The sequence below is a fragment of the Rhincodon typus genome, chromosome 15, assembly GCF_021869965.1.
Source record: "Rhincodon typus isolate 14 chromosome 15, sRhiTyp1.1, whole genome shotgun sequence".
NCBI lineage: Eukaryota > Metazoa > Chordata > Chondrichthyes > Orectolobiformes > Rhincodontidae > Rhincodon > Rhincodon typus.
In genome coordinates, this window is record NC_063346.1 from 40,182,520 (window position 1) to 40,208,366 (window position 25,847).

The window sequence follows — 25,847 nt, forward strand, 5'->3', positions numbered from 1 at the left end:
GAAATAAACAGGTGTGATTTCATTACTGTTCCAGAAAAATGGCTGCAAATCTGGGAACTAAATATTAAAGGATGTTTGACATTCAGGAAGGACAGGCAAAAAGGAAAAAGAGGCAATGTAGAAATGGGATAGGATCAGCACATTAATGAGAGATCTCTGACCAGAACACAGAATGTAAAATCTGAAACAAACCCAGAGAATGTGGAAAAAGTCAAGTTTCAAGTGGGACATGACTCTGCATGAGTCATACAGTCATGAGTCAGAGCAGAGTATGAACTGCTCTGAAGAAGAGTCATACCTGACTTAATGTTGACTTTGTTTCTGTTTCCACAGAAGCTGCCAGATCCACTGAGTTTCTCTAGCATTCTCAGTGTTTGTTTCAGAGTTCCAGTATCAGCAATGTTTTGTCTTCATTATTAGGATGTAGAATCTGTTTGTTTGGAGCTAAGGTGAGAAACAGCAGTTGTTGGTGAGAGTCGTTTCTCGACTACTACAAAACAGCAGTCTTAATGCACTTATGAATCAGGAAATGAGGGTGCAATAATAATGGGTGATTTCAATCTATAAATAGACTGGGTAAATCTAATGAGCACCAGTGCTGTGGAAGGAGAATTCCTGGAATGTCTTCAAGATGGTTGTCTGAAACAATATGTTAAGGAAACAACTAGGGCACAGTATTTTGGATCTCGTAGTATGCAGTGAGAAAGGGCTAATTAATATTCTTGTAAAAGAACCTTTAGGGAAAAGTGATTGCAGTATAATGGAATTTGCCATTGAGTTTCAAAAAAGTGTAGTTTAATCTGAAACTCCAGAACTTAAATCTAAACAAGGATGCTTATGAAGGTTTATGGAAGAAGATGGCTGTGGTGGATTGTGAAAATACATTAAAAGGCTTGTTAGATAAACAATGGCTTTTTTTTTAAAAAATATGCTTGCTTTGCAAAAGCATACATTACTTTAAGGCAAAAGTACTCACTGGGAAAAGCAAGAGTGCCACAGATAACAAGGGGGGTTAAAGATTATATTAGATCAAAGCAACAATCACAATCTTATAACGTTCATCAGATAAAAGGTTGCCGCTGTGTGAATTCGGAGAATTCAGCAAAGATGGACCAATAAATTGATAGAATAAAATGTGATTAAGTTACTAAGAAATGTTAAAAACTGATTGTAAAAGCTTCTATAGGTATGTAAAAAGGAAAAGATTAGCGAAGACAAACATGGTTCCATTACAGGTACAGACAGGAGAATTTATAATGGACCATAGAGAAAAGGCTGAGCACCTATCAAAGTACTTTGTGTTTGTTGATACAAGAGGTTTCCCTGAAATAATTGACATCCAAGGGCCTAGAAACAGTGTGAAACGGAAAGAAATCAGTATTAATAAGAAACAAAAGTCGTATTAATAGAACTGAAAGTTGATAAATACCCAGGATCATTTTCTGAAGATTTTCTGAAGAAGGGTCCAGACCCAAAACGCCAGCTTTCCTGCTCCTCTGATGCTGCGTGTTCATCCAGCTCTACACCTTGTTATCTCAGACTCCAGCATTGGCAGTTCCTACTATCTCCAAATACCCAGGATCCTTTTGTTTTGCACCATAGAGTATTGTAAGAGATGACAGTAGAGTTGGTGGATGTATTGATGATCATCTATCAAAATTCTTTCAATTCTGCACTAGTGCATGCAGATTGAAAGTTTGCAAATATAACTTTGCTGTTTAGAAAGATAACATAAGTTTCAGTGCTTGAGGTCCCAACTGATATTTCAATGTCTGTTTCAATCATGGAGGCAATGATTTCCAAGTTTGCAGATGATACAAAACTGGGTGAGAATGGGATTTGTGAGGAGAATGCAAAGAATTTTCAGGAGGATTTATGTAGGCTGAGTGAGTGGGAAAGAACATATCAGAATATAATGTGACTAAGGGTGAAGCTATCCTCTTTGGTAGGGGGAACTGAGCTGCATTTCGTGACTGGTGAGAGATTAGAAAGTGAGATATCCAAAGTGATCTAGATGCCTTTGTTCAAAAATCACCTGAAAGCAAGGAATTTGGAAGGCGAATGGTATGGCGACCCTTTTCAGTAGAGGGGTTGAATACTAGAGCAAAGATGTCTTGCTTTTATTGTCTAGAACACTTGCAAGACTGCACCTAGAGAATTGTGTGCATATCTGGCTCCTTTACCAAAGGAAAGTATACTTGCCATAGAGAGACAGTAGTGGAAGTTCAGACTGATTCCTAGCATTGTGGAATTTCTCCTATGAGGCAAGGTTGAGGAGATTGGGCTTATATTCTCTGGAATTCAGAAAAATCAGAGCGGATCTTGTAGAAACATACAGAGCTTGTTTAAATGCAATAAAGGCTGGGTATCTTTGGAATTCTGTATCCTAAAGACCTGTGGAAACTCAGTCATTTATAAAGTTCAAGTCAGATTGATGAATTTCTAATTATTAATGATATCAAACAGGTAAGTGATTGCCGTATTTCTGCACCAATGTAGATGATCAGCTATGACCTAGAATATCAGAAGACTCAATTGGCTGAATAACCAATTCTGATTCTGTGTTCCTATTTTTACATATCAAGTGTCATTATCAGTTACGTAAGGACCAATGGTGTAATGTTGTTCTTTGCCAACAAAGCAGCTCTATGTCAGACTGACATTTCACTGCTGCCACTTACAAGATCACTGCCGCTCCAATACAAGCATCCAGCTGAGTATGAAATACAGATTTTCTTCTTTGCCACATCTGGCACCTTAACTTTCTAAAGCTGAAAATAGCAGAATCGAATTCCTATTTTTGTCGAATTAAAGTTGAACAGACCTCAGACATTTTTCATTTTGGATGGGATAACGGTCAAGTTAATTTGAATATAAATATTATCAGCCACAATTGAGTTGTGTATCCTCTATCTTGTTTAGGCAGTTAAATTGGTCAGGAATTGCAAATTAAGAACTGTGATTTGTAACCATTAGGGCTATATTGAAATAATATTTTGACAAAATCATTTGCATTTTCTTTGAAGGCAAATCCCCACAGCACTTGAAAACTTATGATGAAGATAGTGTAGCATCTCTTAGCATCACACATGATGAGACACAAGACAGCTTTCTACCAGATAGTGGAAAGCCTGATGGTCCCTTCCTCCAAGAAAGACATAGGTTTGCTGCCTCCTGCTGGCCAAAGGTATGAACTGAAATCAACAGCTTCAATTTGGATTATTTAAGTCACTACCAGCTTGCACCGAGTGCAGTGCTATAATTTTCATATGCTTTGGACTAAACATTTTCCAGGATGAAATAATTTGAGTATTGAAACGAATTTGCAAGAAATTTCTAAAGGCTCATTTCCTTTTTTAATGTAGGATCGTGTCATGATCAACAGAATTGATAGTATATGCCATGCAGTGTTGAAAGGAAATTGGATTCCATCAAGAAGGAGTTATGATTACAATGCTGTGACCTCTTCTTACACAACAAAACTGCTCGATAGCCCTTCTGCCATGGGAAATTTCAGTGATTCTGCTACTGTAACATTGGGAACCCAGGGTGCTAAAGAAGATAATTCTCTTTTGTCGCAGTTCACAAAGGTGAAGAAGCATGTGCGAGAAAAGGAGTTTACAGTGAAAATCAATGACGTATGTTCTTTTTTATTACTGTTAGATCTGATTCTAATTGCAGATCTTTGCAGTGTGCAGCATGCTACTGCGCATCTGGCTGCGAGCAGCGTTTTCACTCTGAACTACTTCCTTCGCACACTTTATATACATTACTCCTTTGTGCTTTATAACCATTGTTAATTTTAATGTACATTTATTTAGATGTGAGCTGTATTTGTAATGCGCAGCATTTTGAAATCTTTATTTCTGCTTTACCCTTTGCAATTCTGAAGGCTTTCCTAGCAACAGTGCTTACCTAATGCTTTGCATTTTGTGGTTTATTGCTGTTTGAAGGCCTTTGAACCTGTGGATTCTTATTAAATATCGAACAATTTATGGTTTTGATTGAAGGTTGATGGCACAGCATGATATGTTGTAAATGCAGAAAGAGCTTTTTTTTTGTTTTAATTCTCTGCTTTTTAAGGCAAATAGTCTGCTTTTGTTTTTCACTTGAAATAAATCAGCATGATTGGCTTTATGCCCTGTGTCACAATTGTCAGTAAATATTGGGATATCTGACACAGTGCTGAGCTGACAACTTCAACATGTACTTCTATATTTATTAACATTTGTTGTGTGCAGTCACATTGATAATTATTTTAATATTATTATAACTCCTACAGAACATAAGTGCATCTGAGAAGGTTTTTACGACTTTCTAACTTCCAAACTCATTAATAGATTTTCGCAGAACAACTACATTCATTTTCTTTGGGATTGATGGAAGTCTTTAACAATAACCTCTTACCTCCAGTGACAATTTTGTTTACGTTAAATTTCCCCAGTCTAGGTTTTTTTTGCGATCACTTAGAAATTGAGGATAAAGTAACCATATCGCATTGTCAATGAATACGAATTTCTCAAACTTCATTTATTAAATTTACAAAAAATATAAGCTGCTTTGATTCATCAGATTTGAAAACTTTGCATCTGTTTGTTAGCATGAGGTGGTGAGCTGAATAATTTGTTTTCTTTTTTTTACTCTTGCTCCATGAGTAGAATTACCAACCCTGGATAGAAGACTTCATTACAAATCGATCTGCAAATGGCCCATTTGTGACACTGTCTGCATGCTTTCTTGTACCAATCACAAAGTTAGCAGGCTGTTACTATCTGAATAGATCATTCTTAAGTCAGTCAGCTTTTTTGCCCCATGTCTTGTATTTTTAATAGCTCATGGGTTTTTTTCCTGGATTGCTTTCGTTAGTTTCCAAACAATTAATTTTTCTTTTAATTTTTGGAGGATTGGTGACCCTTTCATTGGGATTGATCTACTAAAGATGTAATGGCATGGAACAATTATGCATATGGTGAAACTACACGACAAACATTATTTCCCATGAGATGTGTCCTTAATATCAACTAAGTGATCAAAAACCTAAATAGTTTCTCACCTATTTCAAACAAGAATTGGCCTGGGCAAATCTCACTCACTGTTATGGGTCACTTGCAGAGTTGCCATTTTATGTCCACTCCCCAATGTTATATAGAAGCTAAAAGAGACTTTTTTTAAATTCTAAAAAGGCACATCAAGAGTTCAATTGTCTCTATGTAAATATTCATTAGAAAACAAATTGACCCCTCAGTCTATATTGGTTTAATCATAAATCTCGATGTATGAATTCATCTTGTTATTATGACTTATTTTTATAGGACAGCCAATTGTGAACTCTGTTGAACTCAGACGTGAAGAATGGTCACTAGGTTGCCGTACCAAATTGTGACAAAGGACAACATTATCAAAGAAAAACTAATTTTGTGAATCTCAGATATTGACTAACTGATTCAAACTTTTACTTAACCTATATCAGGTTGCTCATTACAACTGGGCATTTTTAACATGCAACACGGTATAATTCTCCTCTAAAATTTAAAAAATACATTTGTGCTTAAATATTTGTAGGACATGTCTGTGTGTGCACATATATGCGTATGTTTGAGTGATTGTGTTTATATTTAAGTCAAAATACAGTTGATGTGTGTTCTCCAACCGCCGAATTTTAACAAATAAAGATTCAGCAAGAAAGGTAGATTTGACACCTTTCAATTGATTTTTCTAATATTAAAATTTGTTTTAATAGGAAGGTGGATTGAAGTTAACTTTTCAGAAACAAAGGCTCAGTCAGAAGAGAGGACTTGAGGTTGAAGAAGGAACTTCAGATCAACAGCAATACATGGCACGGCTGCATGATTTGTATTCTGCGTCTGACAGCAGCCAGGAGTTGGCTGTGGACCTTTCCAAATCTTTACAGGGAGCTGGGAGCTCCAACTCTTTGCCATCGTCAGTGTTATTCAATTCAAGTTTGCCTGGCAACACCTCCACAGTGATCTCTGATCCTAAATCAGCAATAGCCAGTACTTCACAGCAGATATCACGGCACTGTACAAATGGGGTCCTATTGGATGGCCAGCCAATGGTTAAAAAGAGAAGAGGACGGAAAAAAAATGTAGAAGGAGTAGACATCCTCTTCATGAACAGAAGCAAATCAGTACTACCTGTAAGTTTACATGTATTTTGCAACATTATCATCAAGTTATTTGGAGGAATAATGTCTGCAATGCAGATTCGCCATGGAATCAAAAGCTGTAAAAGTTACTTTTACTTGCATAATCTTATTTACCTCATTAGCTCTGTCTTTTTTCAGCCAATGTCTTGATTTAAATTTCTAGATGATTATTGTTATTGATGTTTTCACTTATTCTAACGAGAGTCATGCTTTGCCAAGCAGGATAGATCCTCTTTAATTATTTTTGCTTTGTTATAAAAATTATGTTGTTTAAATGGGCTACATTCAATTCATCACATCAGAACCACCAAAATATTTTGTTGCTAGTTCAGTGGTGCATTTGCTTCTGATAAGCGACTAAAGCAGAGATCAAGGATGTGTCAAATTTAATCCCTAGCCTGTTTGAAATGAGCTGATAACAAGTCAACTGTTAGAGCACCAGAGCATTTTCAGTAAACCTGAGGGATAGAGGGAAATAACAAGCTTTTTGAGGATTTAGTGGTTTGGAGCAACAGTGCCCTATATTCAGGGGTTCCCAGAGTTAATTGCTACCCGGGGACTTCTGGAAAGTATGCAGACTTAATTGGAGTCATGCTTCAGCATGGAATTATGCTTTCAAAAAGGACGACAAAAACAGTTTTCCAGACTTGAGTCCATCATTATATTTTATAACTCTGCGCTAGGATCTAGACTCATTTGAGAGGTTATAATTGTGCTCCCAAAATGAGCATAAGAATTAGCAGAGTTAGAAACTAGTGTTCAAATGTTGGTTATCTATAAGCTAAACTTAACTAGTTCCAAAGTAAAAGTGTTTTGTATTTACTAAGTGGAACTTCTTCAAGGATATTTTAACTCGTTGACTTAAGACATTTTCTGGTTCACGCATACTCTTTTAGGTGACTAATTAATGCTCTGAGCATTTTCCAACTTAATTGGACTCCCAAGAGTTACAAATTCGTAATTATGAAATTGCTGTATGTTTTAGAGTATATGTGGATATAGATGCTAAGGAAATTGCAGAGCTCATATAAATGAGAGTTTTTTGAATGGCTTTTACAGTAAAGGAAGAGGGAGCAAAGGTGTTACAGTGTTAATGTCACTGAACTAATAATCCAGAGACCACTAGGACATGGGTTCAAATCCCACCACAATAACTAGTGAAATGTAAATACAATTGATTGTTAAAGTATGAAATTGAAACACTGCCTCAGAATTGAAGAATTATGAATCTATCACATTATTTTGAAAAGCCATCTCTAACGGCTTCCATCTGGGCAGGAAATGTATTTCTAGATCCACAGTGTAACATTTCCTCTTAACTGTAAAATGGCCAGCAAGCGACTTGTATCAAGAGTGATCAGGGCAATAAATGCAGCCCTGTTGGTCACATACATCTCGTGAAAGAATGCCAGTAGTATATGGGCTCCTGAAAACAAGCCAAAGGAAACTAGAAAATAGATATAATGCCTTTTTAAAAAAGGTAATGGTGAAAATAAGATGGACATGTATCTAGAACCTGATGCTTTCTACCTCAAGCTATTAAAACAAGCAGCGACAAAATTATAAGCATTGAAGTAATTGTCAAACTCTTCAGATTCAAAAACTGCACGGAGCAGTGGAAGCCAGGGCTGCAGAGGTCATCACAATGAGTGAAGTAGGCTATCTTACACTCAAGGCAGGACTTGTTTTTAACATTTGTGAAATTCATCGTGAATTCAAGTACTAGTACAACATTTAGCAATTTGGGAAGATAGGGTTTTTGTTTGCCTCGGATTTTAATTTTGAGGCTAGAATATTAACTGGTCACACTGTTAAATGTTTGCATGAAAGGCAGCAAAAGGTTCAACATGCAAGACAATTAACAAACATACCCTGGAAACGCTTTGTTATTTCAAAGTATTATAAAGAATTTGTAGCAGTGTTCATACATCCCATTCAATCCCTTTTTATTCAAACCCATCAAAAAATCCTTCTGTAACTTTAAGGATTCTGTTCAGACTACTTGCACCCAGACATTGTCAAAACAGAGAATGCTGGAGAAACTGGGCAGGTCTGGCATCATCTGTGGAGAGAGAGAGCCAGTGTTAATATATGACTGTTCTTCAGAACTCTGAACATAGTCATTGTAATTTGCATGCCCTTTGAACTACAACACCAGAGGGAGAATGAACAGATGTAGGAGAGGACAATCTATTCAAGCAGGAACTGGGATAAGACCTCTTAGCAGGAGGCTGTATCCATCCAGGCTTTGCAAGGAGCAATCCCACAATGTCAGTTGAGGGAAAATGTGCGTAAGACATCTCCACTTCACCACAGATATATTCATGGAAATCTGCCAGCTCCTACTGCCTAAAGTATAGGCACTGACCAGGGTGAGGATGACATCACCACAGTCATATTTATCATACCTCAGACTCCTAATCTGTAACAGACAATATTTACACTGTCTGCCAGTTTGCTGTCCATTGTCAAATTACAAAGTTTGAGTGTAAAGAGGGTTGAATATATTCATTCCATTTTGCCAGAGGGAACCAGATGGAGCAGATTCATGGCTTCACTTATTGTGCAGGGTGACACTGAATACCCACGTGGTTTTGTGAATGCCACAAGTAAATTAAAATGTACTGCAACAGAAAAGGATTCCACTCATGTTGTCCAAGTTAAGTTCTGCAAACATTCTGCAAGTAATGAGTAAAAAGTCAGTCACTGACCAAATCATCAAGTGCACAGCCCACATGCCCATGTGTAGCATTCACGTAATTAAAGCCAAACATACTGTGATCGAGCAGAGTATTCTGATGTTTTGAATAACATTTCTTTGCCTGGACCACTCTGGTCTGTAACCTGAGCTTGTGCTAAGACTCCTGCACATCCTTGTAATCATGAGGTCAAGCTCTTCCCATCAGGTATGCAGTGACCAGGAAGATGAGGAGCAAGAGAAAAGACAGCCATCAAATCCTTTTTCTAGATGGGCTGGCTGCAATTTAATCACCCAACTAGACTAAACATTAAAATAGTCCTTAATTCAGCATCTTCCCTCTGTAACAGACCATCACAGCCAAAGTAAAACCACAACAATCCAACAACTTCATGACAAACTATCCAATTTTCTTGATATATAAATCTACTTAACATTCTTGTATATTCTCTTGGTGTCTGTCCTTGTGCTCTCACGCAGTGCTACCCCAGTGATTGCGGCATAACTGATAGAAGGCTACTAATGATCTGTGCGAGAGATTGCTTTTGAGGCTTTACACAACTAATGCCACTTCTAAGGGACTGCACCTCAGCAATTTTAACATTTGTTTGAAACAGATTGCAGACTGCTGTGACACTTTACGCACACCTTTGCACTGTAGTGTCTGTTAGCAGCATTGTGATCCTGAGTAGCAGCAAGATGATCTTGAATGACTTCAGTCAGATTTATTTGTACAACGCTCAGATCATGGATGACTTCTGAGTAGAAAAGTAGAAGCTGAAATGTCAACCACCAGGCATATTGCTTGGGTCCGCAGTATTCCATGTCAAGCATATTGGACACCTCCATGTTTCCAGACAGTGATTGCAAGCTTTTTGACATGCCTGTAAATGCGCCATGTATTTCAGTGTGCATACCTATCAGTTTTTTTTCTGAAGGCAATTCCATCCTTGGGCTGTAAGTTATTTGTGTCTGGTGTTTTACACCAAGGTTCCCTTTAATATTTAGTTGATCTGTGTAGTCCTGTTAAATTTTTTTATCTCAGCCGCCTGTTTGTATTATTCTTCATAGTGGTACTTTTTAGGCTGTTGCATAGTTGCACAGCTTGATGGAAACATTGCTCACTGTTTACAGATCTCACCTTTATGCTATCTTTTAAATTACACACTCTCGGTATCTGAACAGGTGGCTATAATTTTAAGTCCAAGTTCTTCCCCAAGATGATGTTCCTGCTGTGTCAGTACCATCTTTTCCATCTAGTCTGACCTCCGTAATCATGAAGTGCTTTGAGAGGCTGGTCATGGCCCACATAAACTCCAGTCTACAAGCCTGCCTCGATCTCCTACAATTTTGTACCGACATAACAGGTCCACAGCGGATGCCATCTCCCTAGCCCTGCACTCATCCAGTTGTTCCAGGGATAATGAAACACCTATGTCAAACTCCTGCTTACGGCTCTACCTTCAACACCATTATGCCCTCCAGACTGATCTCAAAACTTGGTTTCAGCTCCGCCCTCTGCAACTGGATGCTCAGCTTTCTGACCCACCGCCTGCAATCAGTGAAGATAGGTAACTGCATCTCCTCCACAATATCAATCAACACTGGAGCCCCCCAAAGGACGCATCCTCAGCCCCCTACTGTACTCCCTGTATACCCACAATTATGTTGCCAAATTCCGAGCGAACGCCCTCTGGGGCACGAAGTTTGCTGATGACGCCACCGTAGGACGGATATCTAATAATGACGAATCAAAATACAGGAGGGAAATAGAGGGCTTGGTGACATGGTGCAATGGGAATAACCCCTCTCTCAACATCGGCAGAACTAAATAACTGATCATTGACTTCAGAAAGAAAGGAGGCAAACCCGCCCCCATCTACATCAACAGAACTGAGGTTGAGAGGGTGGAGAGCGTCCAGTTCCTCGGAGTGACGATAACCAACAATCTGTGTTTGACTTCCCACGTAAATGCGACAGTCAAGAAGGCACAACAACACCTCTTGTTCATCTGGTAGCTCAGGAAATTTGGCATGTCCATAAGGACCCTCACCAGCTTCTACAGATGCACCATTGAAAGCATGATGTCCGAGTGCATACTGGCCTGGTATGGCAACTGCTCTGCCCGGGACTGTAAGAAACTACAGAGGTGCTGTGCACAATCCAAACTGTCATGGAAACCAAACTTCCATCCATGGACTCCATTTACACTGCTTGCTGCCATGGAAAGGGTGCCAACATCATCAAAGACCCATCACACCTAGTAATGATCTCCTACAACCTCTTACATCAGGCAGAAGATCCAGAAGCCTGAACACACACACAAGCAGGTTCAGGAACAGCTTCTTCCCGGCCATTATTCGACTGATGAATGGATTCTGTAGCATCAAATAATGCTGATCTCACCTAGCGCACACCCTGTGCAATGTAACCTGTATGCCGTTGTCTGAGACTTTTTGATCTGTACCTCCTTGCTTACTATGATCTGCCTGCACTGCTCGTAAACAAAGCTTTTCACTGTACTTGGTACAGGTGACCAGTAAGTAAATCGGTCAGTCAATCATTCAATTCTTGGGTTACTGAAAAATGTACGTCATAGAAGAGGATTGCACAGGGATGGATAGATAGGTATGTACTGATGCAGGAAATGATGCTGGACACCAGAGGTGCATGTTTGCATCATCTGCTTGTAAATCAGGAGAGACTGAAATTTGCACAGAAACTAGAATGAGAGGTTAAATTATGAACATTCTGTAAACCTCAGGTTTCAGTTCCACAAGTGACCTTGGACTCAATCCAGGCAAATAATGGCACCCACTGTCTTCTCCTTGGGCGTAAGGAGATGCAACCTACTGTCTCATTCCAGTTGCTGCCTCCGTATTCCATCTTGTTTTGAAAGTGGTAGGCAATTGTCATTGAGTGCAGTACTGTGTTTTTGGGTGATGAGTATTGTGGTTGAATAAACAGCAATGCGTACAAGCTGTGACGTGTGTGAGACCTGTAACAGTGCTGTGTATGAGTAAGACATGTAAATATTAGGTTTAAGTCATGAATAATGAAAGTTATTGATAGTTGAGTTGGAGGGTTTGAGCAGTGAGTCTGCTGGTGCTGCTATTGGTAGTAGCATTTGAACGTTCCTTAATTAATCATATGAGGTCATTGTACTGTTTGTGGGGCTGCATCAAGCCCCCAGGCCTAACGTAATTATCTGTTCCCACTACCTTCTGAGAGTTTGTGTGAAAAACCTCCTAATGTATTGCTGATACAAGACGTCAATGTTGTGTCAAAATTCAGTGTTCATCTAACTGACCCATTTTTATACAATCAGTTCCAGTCCCTGCTCCTGCTAGAATACATCTGGGCTTTTAAGAGGTATAGGCTGACTTTAAGCGTATCTTGCTCAGGCTTGCAACCTCTCAGTGAGTGCAGCTCTGGCTGCATCTGCAACAAAATAGAGTTGTGAACACAGCTCAGTCCATCGCGCAAACCAGCCTCCCATCCACTGACTCCATCTATACTTCCCTGTGTCTCCGATAATATAATCAAAGACCCCATCCCGGTTATACTATCTTCCACCCCCTCTTCTGTAAGGCAGAAGATACAAAAGTTTGAAAACATGTACCGACAGATTCAAGAATAGTTTCTTCCTCACTTATCAGACTTGTGAACAGACCTCTCATATATGAAGGTTGCACTTTCTGTACACTTCCTCTGTAGCTGTAACACTATATTCTGCATTCTGTTCTATTAACCCTGATGTACTTATGATTTGCCCAGGTAGCATGCAAAACAATAACTTTCACAGTATCTCTGTATATATGATCATAAAATCAAATCAAATCTAGAATTCATTTACATAAGGTAAAACATAAAGGTGGGGTCATACTTAAATTTGAAGATCCAGGTGGCAATTTTCAGTCATTGCCATGTTTTCCAGTGCTATCTTCTGAAAAGAATGTGTCTTTCTTTATCTTCCTACCAAACTGAACAGTTCTTCATTTGTTTATATCAAAACTTATTTGCCAGCTACACGCCTATTCAGCAACTTTATTAACCTCAGGTTGTATTTTACAGTCTTCTGTATCTCAATCTGGTGTATCTGAGAAATTTTAAAATTGAACAATTGTAATATTACAAGAAACTCCCTGAACAAACTAAACAGTGAAGTTAAATCTGTAAAGTATTCCAGTAATAATTGTAAACTGTATTATGGCAACTACTGGAAATTTCTGCAAACCGACTATATCTGTTTCTCTCCACAGGCTAATATTGAGTTAAACAACAGACAGGCAGCTCTCGGCGTATCCCAAGTACGACTTGATGCTGATAGTCATGTTTCAGTTATTAATGTGAAAAATGGCACAAGACTCACAGGAGAGGATGCTCCAAAAAGAAAGGATTTAGAAGAGTGGCTCAAGGAACACCCAGACTATGTGGCAGATGTGTCATCACATGTTCCAGTAAGTATTTGCAGAAATAGAAATGCAAGTAAATCTATGCAGCCCAGAAATGCAATTGGGGAGGTTCCTCATGATGAATTCAATGTATAAACAATAGTAGCTGAATGCTTCTAAACAGTTATTTATTGTCGCTGAGAGAAGTTATACTTTTCTAACTCTAGAGCCAGATATTTATGCTTATTCCTTTAAATTGATACAGTTCTACATTGTGCAGTGGGGACTTGATATGATATATTTTAGTTACTATGCAATACTAGTATATTATCTTCTTGGGCTGATGTGCAGTATTTCTAAGCCTTAATCCAATGTTTGCTATTATTCCAGGCGTATGACTCGTATATTGCAACAGTAGCATTTTTATAGCTTTGAAATTTTTGCATTTATTTCAGAAAATTGTTAAAACTGAGATTTTGGGTGATAGACCAAAGCAAAAAAGACATCGATGCAGAAACCCTAACAAAATAGATGTCAAAAGTCTGACTGGAGAAGAACGTGTACCTGTTATAAATAGACGAAATGCCAAAAAGGTGACTTTCTGTATTATACATGGTAAAAAGAGTTTTATGAATTTGTAACTGCAAGGTATGTTTCCTTTGTAACAAACTGTCAATATCTCATTGGCACCTTTCGAGTTAGAAATCTCCACTGCTCTACAAGTGTTTCTTCTCTTTGCCCTCCCACTTACTGCCTCCTTTCTACCATAACACAAGCGAGTTGTACTGAGTGGAAGCAATGGAATAACTTGGAAATGATGGATCAAAATTTGCAAAGTTATTGAGCAGGAAAAATAAAGGAGAGGTTAATGTCATACACTGTTCTTTGTATGTCCTGATGATGACACCTTTCACACCAGTAATTTTGATACATCTTTTCTTTTTCCTTCAATGAGAAGCCCCCTTTCATTGTGGTCAATGGCATTCTTCTGATTTCCCACACATCTGCTCTCACCCCTTCCCTTGCTTGACAAATCCATGATGCGACTGCTTCTCCTCACTCTCCATTCTACCAACCTCAACACTAAATGGACCCTCCTCTGCTTTATCCACTGCATCTACCATAGTGTCAGTGTTCAGTACATCTTTCTTTCCCCTCTCCTTTCAGCGTACCAGTGAACTGTTCTTTACACAACATCCTGCTCTAGCCTTCCATCTCTCTGTGCAAGTGATATAACATGATCACCGTTAACTCCCTCATTCCCAGAGTCTGGAATCCCATTTCATAATTCTAGAGATAATGGCAACTGAATTATACTTCTTTTGATTAAATATACAGCATTCACTTATGACCACCTCTGCACTGAGGAGCCCAAACAGAGACTGAGTGATCACTTTGCTGAACACCTCTATTCAGTCTGCAAGAGTGGTCCCAAGTTTCTGGCTGTCCCTTATTTTAAGTCTGTCTCACTCTGTCCTTTTTTTTTGGACTCCTATGCTGTTCTAATGAAGCTCAATGAATGCTGAAGGAACAGCACATTATCTTTCGATTAGACGTTTTACAAACATCCAGATTTGATATCAAGTTCCACAGTTTCTATTTGCAGCCACTGCTCCTGCTGCTTTTGGGAAATAGATGCTGCAAATGACTCCCCAGCTCTTCCAGACCCATCTTTTGTTTCTATACCCTCTTTCTCTTTAACATCTTTCTTCTTTTTTCATAATTTAATCATTACTACCTTCCACCCTAAAAGATCTTCCCTTTTGTTCTTTCCTGCACTCTGCTTTCCTGGATTCTGTGCTGCTTACAACCAGTTACGTCTGGGACATTTTTCAGTTCTAGCCATTGGTCACAGAACTGAAATGTTCTAATTCTGTTTCTACAATTGCAGCCTGACTTGTTCAATATGTCTAGTAATTTTTGTTTATATTTTAGATTTCAGGCATCAGGTTTACCTTTCAAAGACGACAGCTAATATTTTGTCCCTGATATGGGCACTTTTTATTTTTACAATATTGCTGTTTTAAAACTTGATACATGGGCAATTGAGGAGAGGAAAGCTGAAATATATAAAGTTCTGTAAATTGCATTTTTTTTTTTTACTGTAGGTGGGTGGCTCACTGGCTCCTCCAATTAAAGACTTGGAGAGGTGGCTGCAGGAAAATCCAGATTTTGGGATTGCTCCAGAATGGGCAACTGTAGTAAAGCAGTCAGTAAGTAGTGTATTGAAATTTAAGAAGGTTTCATGTTGAAATTTCATGTTGTAATTTGTACCCTGTTTTGAAGTAGTAAAAGTGTAAGCTTAGACCAGTACGTGATTAACTGCTGTCTTTCAACAACTCAACCTGGCAGTTTGGCTGTGAGAATCCAATCATCTCGTCAGCAATTCTATTCATGTACATTCATATATCTGCTAAATTGGATTCACAGTTTGTTGAGATTCACTGAATTGTGGAGCACGACTACTTGAAATCATAATCATAAATTATATTACTCCAGGGCGACGGCCTAGTGGTATTATCACTAGACTATTAATCCAGAAACCCAGCTGACGTTCTGGGGACCCAGGTTCAAATCCCACCACGGCAGATGGTGGAATTGGAATTCCAAAAAAAAAACAAGAAGTCTGGAATTAAGAATCTACCGATCACCATGAAATCATTGCAAATTGTCGGAAAAATCCATCTGTTTCACTAATGTCCTTTAGGGGAAGAAATCAGCTGCCCTCACCTGGTCCGGGCTACATGTGACTCCAGACCCACAGCAATGTGGTTGACTCTCAACTGCCCTCTGAAACGGCCTAGCAAGCCACTCAGTTGTATCAATCGCTACAAAGACTCAAAGAAATGGAACTGGATAGATCACCTGGCATCGACCTAGGCACCAGAAAAGACAACGGCAGAAACAACCCTGTCAACCATGCAAAGTCCTCCTCGCTAACATCTGGGGGTTAGTGCCAAAATTGGGAGAGCTGTCTCACAGACTAGTTGAGCAACAGCTTGACATAGTCATACTCACAGAATCATGCTTTACAAACAATGTCCCACACACCACCATCACCATCCCTGGATATGTCCTGTCTCACCGGCAGGACAGACCCAGCAGTGGTATACAGTTGGGAGGGTGTTGCTCTAGGAGTCCTCAACATTGACTCCGGACCCCATGAAGTCTCATGGCTTCAAGTTAAACGTGGGCAAGGAAACCTCCTGTTGATTACCACATACCGTCCTCCCTCAGCTGATGAATCAGTACTCCTCGATGTTGAGCAACACTTAGAGGGAGCACTGAGGATGGCAAGGGCATAAAATGTACTCTGGGTGCGGGATTTCAATGTCCACCACCGAGAGTGGCTCGGCAGCAGTACTACTAACCAAGCTGGTTGGGTCCTACAGGACATAGCTGCTAGACTGGGTCTGCGGCAGGTGGTGAGGGAAAACCATACTTGACCTCATCCTTACTAATCTGCCAGCTGCAGTTGCACCTGTCCATGACAGTAAGAGTGATCATCACACAGTCCTTTGTGGCGACAAAGTCCTGTCTGCACATTGAGAACCTCCATCGTGTTGTGTAGCACTATCACCATGCTAAATGGGACAGACTTTGCACAAATCTAACAACTCAAGACTGGGCAGCCATGAGGCGCTGTGGGCTATCAACAGCAGCAGAATTGTACTCCTGCACAATCTGTAACCTCATGGCCCGGCATATCCCCCACTCAACCATTACTATCAAGCCAGGGGATCAACCCTGGTTCAATGGAGAGTGTAGGAGGGCATGCCAGGAGTAGCACCAGGCATACCTGAAGATGAGGTATCAACCTGGTGAAGCTACCAAACAGGACTACTTGCACGCCACACAGTGAAAGCAGCTCATGATAGACAGAGCTAAACGATCCCACAACCAACGGATCAGATCTAATCTCTGCAGTCCTGCCACATCCAGTCGTGAACGGTGGTGGACAATTAAACAGCTCAGTGGAGGAGGAGGCTCCACAAATATCCCCATCCTCAATGATGGAAGAGCCCAGCACATCAGTGCAAAAGATAAGGCTGAAGTATTCGCAGCAATCTTCAGCCAGAAGTGGCAAGTGGATGATCCATCTCGGCCTCCTCGGCATTACAGATGCCAATCTTCAGCCAATTTGATTCACTCCACGTGATATCAAGAAACGGTTGGAGACACTGGATACTGCAACGGCTACCAGCCCTGACAACATTCCGGCAATAGTACTGAAGACTTGTGTTCCAGAATTTGCTGCTCCCCTGGCCAAGCTGTTCTAGTACAACACTGGTATCTACCCGACAATGTGGAAAATTGCCCAAGTATGCCCTGTACTCAAAAAGCAGGACAAATCCAACCCGGCCAATTACCGCCCCATCAGTCTCCTCTCGATCATCAGTAAAGTGATGGAAGGTGTCACCAACAGTGCTATCAAGCAGCACTTGCTCAGAAATAACCTGCTCAGCGACACCCAGTTTGGGTTCCACAAGGGCCACTCACTCCTGATCTAATTACAGCCTTGGTTCAAACATAGACAAAAGAGCTGAATTCCAGAGGTGAGGTGAGAGTGACAGCCGTTGATATCAAGGCTGCATTTGGCCGAGTGTGGCATCAAGAAGCCCTGGCAAAACTGGAATCACTGAGTATCAGGGGACAAATGCTCCGGTGGTTGGAGTCATACATAGGAAGATGGTCTTGGTTGTGGGAGGTCAATCATCCCAGCTCCAGGACATCTCTGCAGGAGTTCCTCAGGATAGTGTCCTGGGCCCAACCATCTTCAGCTGCTTCATCAATGACCTTCCCTCCATCATAAGGTCAGAATTGGGGATGTTCGCCGATGATGGCACAATGTTCAGCACCATTCGCGACTCCTCAGATACTGATGTAGTTCATGTTCACATGCAACAAGATCTGGACAATATCCAGGCTTGGGCTGACAAGTGGCAATTGACATTCACGCCACACAAATTCCAGGCTATGACCATCACCAATAAGAGACAATCTAACCATCGCCCCTTGACATTCAATGGTGTTACCATTACTGAATCCCCCACTATCAACATCCTGGGATTACCATTGACCAGAAACTCAACTGGACTCACCACATTAACACTGGCTACAAGAGCAGGCCAGAAGCTGGGAATACTGCAGCGAGTACCTCACCTCCTGACTCCTCCAAAGCCTGTCCACCATCTACAGGGCACAAGTCAGGAGTGTGATGGAATACTCCCCACTTGCCTGGATGAGTGCAGCCCCAACAACACTCAAGAAGCTTGACACCATCCAGGACAAAGCAGCCCGCTTGATTGGCACTGCATCTACAAGCATTCACTCTCTCCACCACCGATGCTCAGTAGCAGCAGTGTGTACTATCTACAAGATGCAGTGCAGATATTCACCAAAGATCCTCAGGCAGCACCTTCCAATTCCACGACCACTTCTAAATGGAAGGACAAGGGCAGCAGATATATGGGAACACCATCATCTCCAAGTTCCTCTCCAAATCACTGACTGACTTGGAAATATATCGCCATTCCTTCACTGTTGCTGGGTCAAAAACCTGGAATTCCCTCTCTAATAGCATTGTGGGTCAACCCACAACAGGAGGACTGCAGCGGTTCAAAAAGGCAGCTCACCACCGCCTTCTCGAGAAACTAGGGATGGGCAAGAAATGCTGGCCAGCCAGCGACGCCCACATCCCACAAATGAATAAAAAAAAATAGAAATTTCAGAGCAGCCTGAAAACAGTAGCAACAATCTTCAGGCAGAATGGTCAAGTGAATGATCCACCTTGATCTCCTCCAGAGGTCTCCAGTATCACAGATGCCAATTGGATTCATTCCTCGTAATTTAAAACCTAGCTGGAGGCAGTGGATACTACAAAGGCTGTGGACTTGAAATCATTCCAGCATTGGTACTGTAGATATGTGCTCTCGAACCTGCCATGCTCCTAAACAAGCCGTTCCAGTACAGCTAAAACACTGACGTCTCCCCAACAACGTGGAGAATCGTCCAGGTGTGTTCTGTACACACAAAGCATAATAACTCCATCTCAACCAATTACTGTCCCATTAGTTTACACTCAGTTGTCAGTAAAGTGATGTAAGGGGTCATCAGTGCTAACAAGTGGCTCTTGCTTAGCAGTAACCTGTTCACTGACGTCCAGTTTAGGTTCTGCCAGGGCCACTCAGCTCTGACCGTTAGTCTTGGTTAAAACATGAACAAAACCGCTGAACTCCAGAGGTGAGGTGAGAGCGACTGTCCTTGACATCAAGGCAACATTTGACAAGAGAGTGGCATCAAGGAATCCTAACAAAACTGGAGTCAGTGGCAATCTGAGAAAACTCTTTGCTGGTTGAAAACATGAATGTCATAAAGGAAGATGATTGTGGTTGTTGGAGGCCAGCCATCTCAACTCTCTAGGATATTTCTGTAGGAATTCTTTGGGGTAGTGTCTGTTGCCCGTCAGTCCTCAGGTGCTTTATGAATCAATTTTCTTCCATTAAAAGGTCAGAAGAAGGGACTGTTCGCTGATTTATGTCATGTCTAAATGCAGCAAGACCCGGACAATATCCGAGTTTGGGCTGAAATGTGACCGGTAACATTTGCACCTCAAAAATACAAGACAATGACTGACTCCAATAAGCAATAATCTAACCGTCATCCCTAAACGTTCAAGTCATTTAACATCTCAATCCCCCAGTATCAACATCCTGGGCATTACTATTGACATGAAACTGAACTGGACTAGCCATATAAATACATTGACAACAAGAGCAGGTCAGAGGGTAGGATTCCTCCAGAGAGTAACTTACCTACTGACCCCTCAAAACCTCTCCATCTACACAAGACACAACCTTTTAGGAGTGTGATGGAATACTCCCAACTTGCCTGGATAAGTGTTGCTATAGCATCGTTGAAGAAACTTGACACCATCCTTGACATTCAGCCCATTTTGTTGTCATCGTATCAGCAAACCCCCACACCCTCCATCCCAACTCTCAGTAACAGCCGTTTGTGCCATCCACAAGATGCACTGCAGAAATTCACTAAGATTCCTTCCACCTTCCAAACCTACGACTAATGTCTAAAAGGACCAGTGTAGCAGATGCATGGGAGCACCACCACCTGCAAGTGGCCCTCCAAACCACTTGTCATATTGCAGCTCCTTTTGTGTTCTGGGTCAAAATCCAGGAATTCCCACTGTCATGGCATCGTGGATCTCCTTGCAGCACATGGACTACAGCAGTTCAAGAATGCAGCTTCCACTATCTGATCAAAGGCAACTGGGGATAGGCATTAAATGCATGCCTAGCCAGTGACACCCACATCACATGAATGAATTAAAAAAACAAACCAGGAAAAGGTCTGAAGTTAACTAAGACCAAAAGAATGGTCAAGGAGGAGTAGTTTTGTTTCATGATGTGTTAAAATGCACTTGTTTCAATAATTAGGAAATAAATGTGGGGTACTGGAACCAGTTCCTTTATTGAAAGGACTTGTGACATTAACAGAAATGCTTCACGTACCTTTAAATTATGGAGAGAAAATATGCAGGCATGTTATAGAGCTGAAGCATAGAATTTTACAATTCTAGGAGAAAACCACTTGCTGTGTTGTTCCAGCGTTTTGAATGAGCATTTGTGATCGTCCCACTCCTTCCATTGTTTCTTTCACCATGTAAAGTTCCTCACTCTTGGATACCTGTTCAGCTCCAAATTATTTATGGAATTGTCTTTAACCAAGTAGAGCAGTACTAGATCCCACAATTGTGTGAGTAACTAAATTATTATTCTGAGAGATTCTGATTATGCACTGTTCAATTGGGAAGGAAGAGAGTAAATGGGGGGAAGGAAAATGAATTCCTAAAATCTGTAGAAGGCTTGTGCAAGCAATATGTTGTGCCCAATAGGTCAGAGTAATTTTAGTTATGGGTACTGAGTTAGATCAGATCATGTGTAATGTTCAAAATATTATGCAGTTTATGATTCAGTTAGAATGGATGAAGTTAATACATAAGCTATGATTGGAAACTAGATTTGGACTGGGGACAAACTTTATAAACATTGAGGTGTGATCTAGTTATGGTAAGATGGAAAGAGAAACATATGTAGCATCATACAGAATACTAGGCTGCATTTTTTTGCCCTCCACAAATAATTAAGTAGCCAAAGTACAGAATAAATACATTTTCCTAGTTCTTTTAGAATGTCATGGATTAATTTAAAGTGATGAGAAATTGATTAAAATTGAGGACAGAGGCCCAATGAGGGCTATCGGAACAATGAAGAAACTAAAGTAAATCTAAAAATGTGACAAAATATTCACTTGATGAAGAAATTAGTAAAGTAACAAAGTTTTTTTTTAAACAAAATGTCTGGATTCCTGCAATAGGGAGCAGCATTTATCAGAAGCTGTTAAATTTAATGATTTTTTTTTTGAATCATTCAGTACCTCAATTTGATCATCCTATAAATGCTGGCATAGACCTGTTGGATCAGCTCCATACTAACCTCTGCTCATCCTTTTTCCTCAAACCTAGTGGGCATACTCTTTTTTTTCTTTCCTTCCTTCCTGTTTTCCATCCTGGTGTCTATCTAGCTTCCATTTTTGAATACACCTGCTTGCCTCAACTGGGAGCGGCACGTTCCGCATTTTTAGTAATGTTTTGGTAAACAAAATTCCATTACTATTTATGATTTATGCTGTAAATAAAGTATAACAGTGATGTGTATATCCCCGCATTACATTTCTATTACTTTGTGTTTGTACATTTATTTTAGGAGGTGTGCTATTTTTGCAAAGATTTTTTTGAGGGATCTTGATGTCTCAAAGTTTCGCTTGGTCGTGGTTTACTATGGTTATGCGTACCCTTGATTATCTGGAATATTTAATCAATGGGCTTAATGTCCTTAGGTTTTGGACTTCACCCACAAGTGGAAGTATTTTCTATACATGTATCCTATCAAACTCCATCATAATTTTAATGATCTCTTTTGGGTCACGCCTCAGCCAGGAGGCTTAAGCTGCTCAGTCTTCAATAAATATATCCTTTCAGTTTTTTTACCATTCTTGACAATTATTTTTGTATCTTACTCTGTATATATTTTTATCATGCGGAAACCAAAAATGTGCACAACACTGTGGCTTAACTAGCATTCAATACATGTTCAATGTAATTTTGCTGCACTTCAGCACAAGAAATGAATCCTGGTTATTTGCTTTTCTAATAACCCAATTAATCTGCTTTGCTTCTTTTAAGGGTTTATGCATCTGTACTTCTGCTTCTTTACACCCCCCTTCAGTTTTGTTATTTAAGCAATGCATGATCTCCTTATGCTCTTATCAAAATGTATCACCTTGCATTTATCTATGTTGGAAGTTAATTTTCCAATTGCATGAATTAAATATCCACTGTGCACATTTATTAATAACATCTTTTTATTTTGTCAGAACATTGATTCACTTGTTTATATTTTTTCATAACAGCAATACTGGTTTGTGATAGAAAGTTAAAAGTATTTCAAATTACTAACAGATGGGACTGTGTTGGTAGGACTGTTGAGGGATCTAGATAGAACATTCAATGTAACAAATTTAAAACTGATGTTAGGAGAAACTTCTCGGTATAACACTGTATGACCTTCCATTTCATATTCTGGATTAGTAGTTGAAGCAAAAACTTGACATTCAGGATTCAATTAGCGTGTCGGGTGAATGAAAATAGTTAAGAGCATGGGAACAGGATGGGTAAACACAAATAGAACAGTGATTTTTGAGGATGGTAAAAATGAAATAGAGGGTTGAGCCGAAGAGCCTGTTTCTGTATTGTAATTTCTGTATATATTGCTGACCATATTGACCTATTTATTTGTATATGGAATATGAGCAGTATTCAAAGAAGTATGCTACTGAATCTTAGCTGCATAAGGTAAAAATAGTTCATCTATTCAGCAGGATTATCGTAGTTTGGATTCCAATTCAGTGCTGAATTTCGTAATCTGGTTTAAGCTCAGTGCTGCTACTGTTATGGAAGAGCAATCCATTTCTGAAATAATTGGGATTATCTACTTTGATAAGAGAAACAGGTGTGCAGAATATTTCTTAAATGGGAAGAAGTTGTAAAGTGTTCACGTACAATAGGACCTAGGTATCCTTGTCAATAAGTCAAAGAAGGCTAACATGCAGAGGCAGCAAGTTATCAGGAAGACTAACGAAATGTTATCCTTTATTGCAAGAGGATTTGAGTATCAGGGTAGTGAAGTCTTGCTTCGCTTGTATGGAAGCTTGATTAAATCACACTGGAGTACTATATGCAGTCTTGATCTCCTTACTACAGGAAGGATGTTATGCTTATGGAGCAAATGCAATGCAGGTTCACCCAGACTTGTTCCTGTGATATGGGATTGTTCCATGAAGAGAGATTGGACACACTATGCCTATATTCTGTAGTGTTTTGAAGAATTAGAGATGACCTCTATCGAAACCTTCCCAGGTTCAATTCCAGCCTTGGGTGATTGTGTGGAGTTTGCACGTTCTCCCCATGTCTGGATGTTCCAGTTTCCTCCAACTGTCCAAGGATGTGCAGGTTAGGTGGATTGGCCGTGCTAAATTGCCCTGTAGTGTCTGGGGATTTGCAGGCTAGGTAGGTTAGCCTTGGTAAATGCCAGGTTACGGGGATAGGGTTGGGCTCTCTTGGTCTGGAATGGATGCTGTTCAGAAGGCTGGTGCTAACTCAGTTGGTCAAACAGCTTCTTTCTGCACTGTAGGGGTTCAATAATAGAGTAGATGCAGATAAGATATTTCTTTTCTGGTTGTGGAATCTAAAACCAATGGAGCACAAATCTCAAAGTAAGTGAGATGCCACATAGAGCTGAAATTAGGAGATTTTTTTTTGCTCAGGGTTGTAAATCGTTGGAATTCTGTGGACTGTTGAGTATGTTTAAGAGTAGAGATTGATAGATTTCAGAGTGCCAAGGCATTAAATGGTTTGATCAGCAATGGTATTAAATGGCAGAGCATGTTCAGATGGCAGAATGGCCTACTCCTGTTCCTAAGATCTCTAACTATAACTCATGCTAGAAAATGTCATAGTCTGTGATGTTTCTTGTGGTTGTATTGTGTGACACTCACTTAATATGCTTACAAGTGAGAAATGGTGATATGGTTAAGATTCCTGAGAGCGTTCAATGCCTGTAAAACAATGTGTCAATAGTTTCAGGTGAGCAAGGAAGAAAATAGATCAAAATAGGAGGAAGGGCTAGTTAATGATCTAACATTGCCATTTTGGCTTGTTATAGCATATAAATATGGCAAGTATTTAACATAAGCGATTTTTCTTTCCTAGGGGTATTTACCGGAAAATATGTTTGACCGCATCCTCACGGGTCCTGTCGTGCGAGAAGAGGTTAGTCGAAGGGGTAGACGTCCAAAAAGTGAGCTCACCAAAGCTGCTGCTGCAGCTATGACTGTTAACCCCTTAGTCGCCAATGGCCTTCTTGCAGGAATGGACTTAAACAGCCTCCAAAGCTTGCAACAGAATCTCCAGAATTTACAGTCTTTACAATTGACAGCTGGATTGATGGGATTTCCTGCAGGCCTTCCATCTGCAGGTGGAGACACAAAATCCCTGGCTTCCATGTTTCCTATGATGCATTCTAGTATGGCAGGGTTACCAAATATTTTTGGTATGGGAGATTTACTAACTAAACCTTCAGAGATGGGTCCCAAGGACCGGAATGGAAATAGCCCTATAGATTCCTTCAAGCCAACAGATGAGTCAAATGAAAGGACAGAGAAACCAAACATGGATGTTGGTAATGAAATCTCAGTGACAAGTTCTGCGTCTTCGCCTAGGAAGGTTACACCAACCACAAGTGCTTCTGCCTCAGCAACATCCAGTGGTCCTCTGGCTATTAATCCACTGCTATTGTCCAGTATGCTTTATCCAGGCATTCTACTCTCTCCAGGCCTTAACATACCTATTCCAGGATTCCCTCAGACTAATGTCTCTGATGTACAGACTAATAGAAATACAGGTGTAACCATGCCCAAGCCTACAAAGGAAACAGTAGAACATAAAGAGGGAACAGAACAGAATTCTTCACATGAAAACAGTGGAGATGATGCATCTGAGAAAGCAACATCGTCTACTAGTGAAGATACAACTCAACCAGATGATTCGGATTCCAGTGAAGAAGACTGAACTTGAAATAATATATTTAATCTTACACTGGAACAGCTTCATTGATAGTATAAATGGTTCTTTTCTGTAAATAGTTCAGTGATGATTTGGAAAAAAATACTTGTGATTAACTGAAAGGATTTCAGTATCTATTCATAGGTACAAAGTATTTAATGGTACCTTGCATGTAAAGTTGTTTTGGGAGGCTAAACAGAATCCATGTGTGCTCTCAGTTGTAACAAATACTGAAGCATCACAGTGCTAGTTGTTAATTTTTTTAGGGAATTAATTTTAATAAAATAAATATGCACCACGAGAGCCGTATATTTAATATATTTGGTGTGAACTAGGGAAAATGAGAGTACCTTTATGCATATCATATTAACTTTCTGTATATAAATCCAC

General features: G+C 40.0%; 1 protein-coding gene across 5 annotated transcripts in view; it reads left to right on the top strand.

The window, feature by feature from the left end:
• The window catches only part of chd9 (chromodomain helicase DNA binding protein 9), a 459,302-nt gene extending 433,547 nt beyond the window's left edge, over positions 1-25,755 (top strand). For 3 of the 5 annotated variants that reach the window (XM_048605559.1, XM_048605560.1, XM_048605563.1), the window contains 7 exons: positions 3,027-3,187; positions 3,366-3,638; positions 5,741-6,157; positions 13,127-13,324; positions 13,714-13,851; positions 15,367-15,471; positions 24,606-25,755. In XM_048605559.1, coding sequence (XP_048461516.1) covers positions 3,027-3,187; positions 3,366-3,638; positions 5,741-6,157; positions 13,127-13,324; positions 13,714-13,851; positions 15,367-15,471; positions 24,606-25,463 — 2,150 coding nt within the window. In that variant the 3' untranslated portion in view covers positions 25,464-25,755. The remainder of the gene's footprint in view (positions 1-3,026; positions 3,188-3,365; positions 3,639-5,740; positions 6,158-13,126; positions 13,325-13,713; positions 13,852-15,366; positions 15,472-24,605) is intronic. The other 2 variants (XM_048605561.1, XM_048605562.1) reach the window with 1 other exon arrangement.
• Positions 25,756-25,847: the final 92 nt, after the last annotated feature.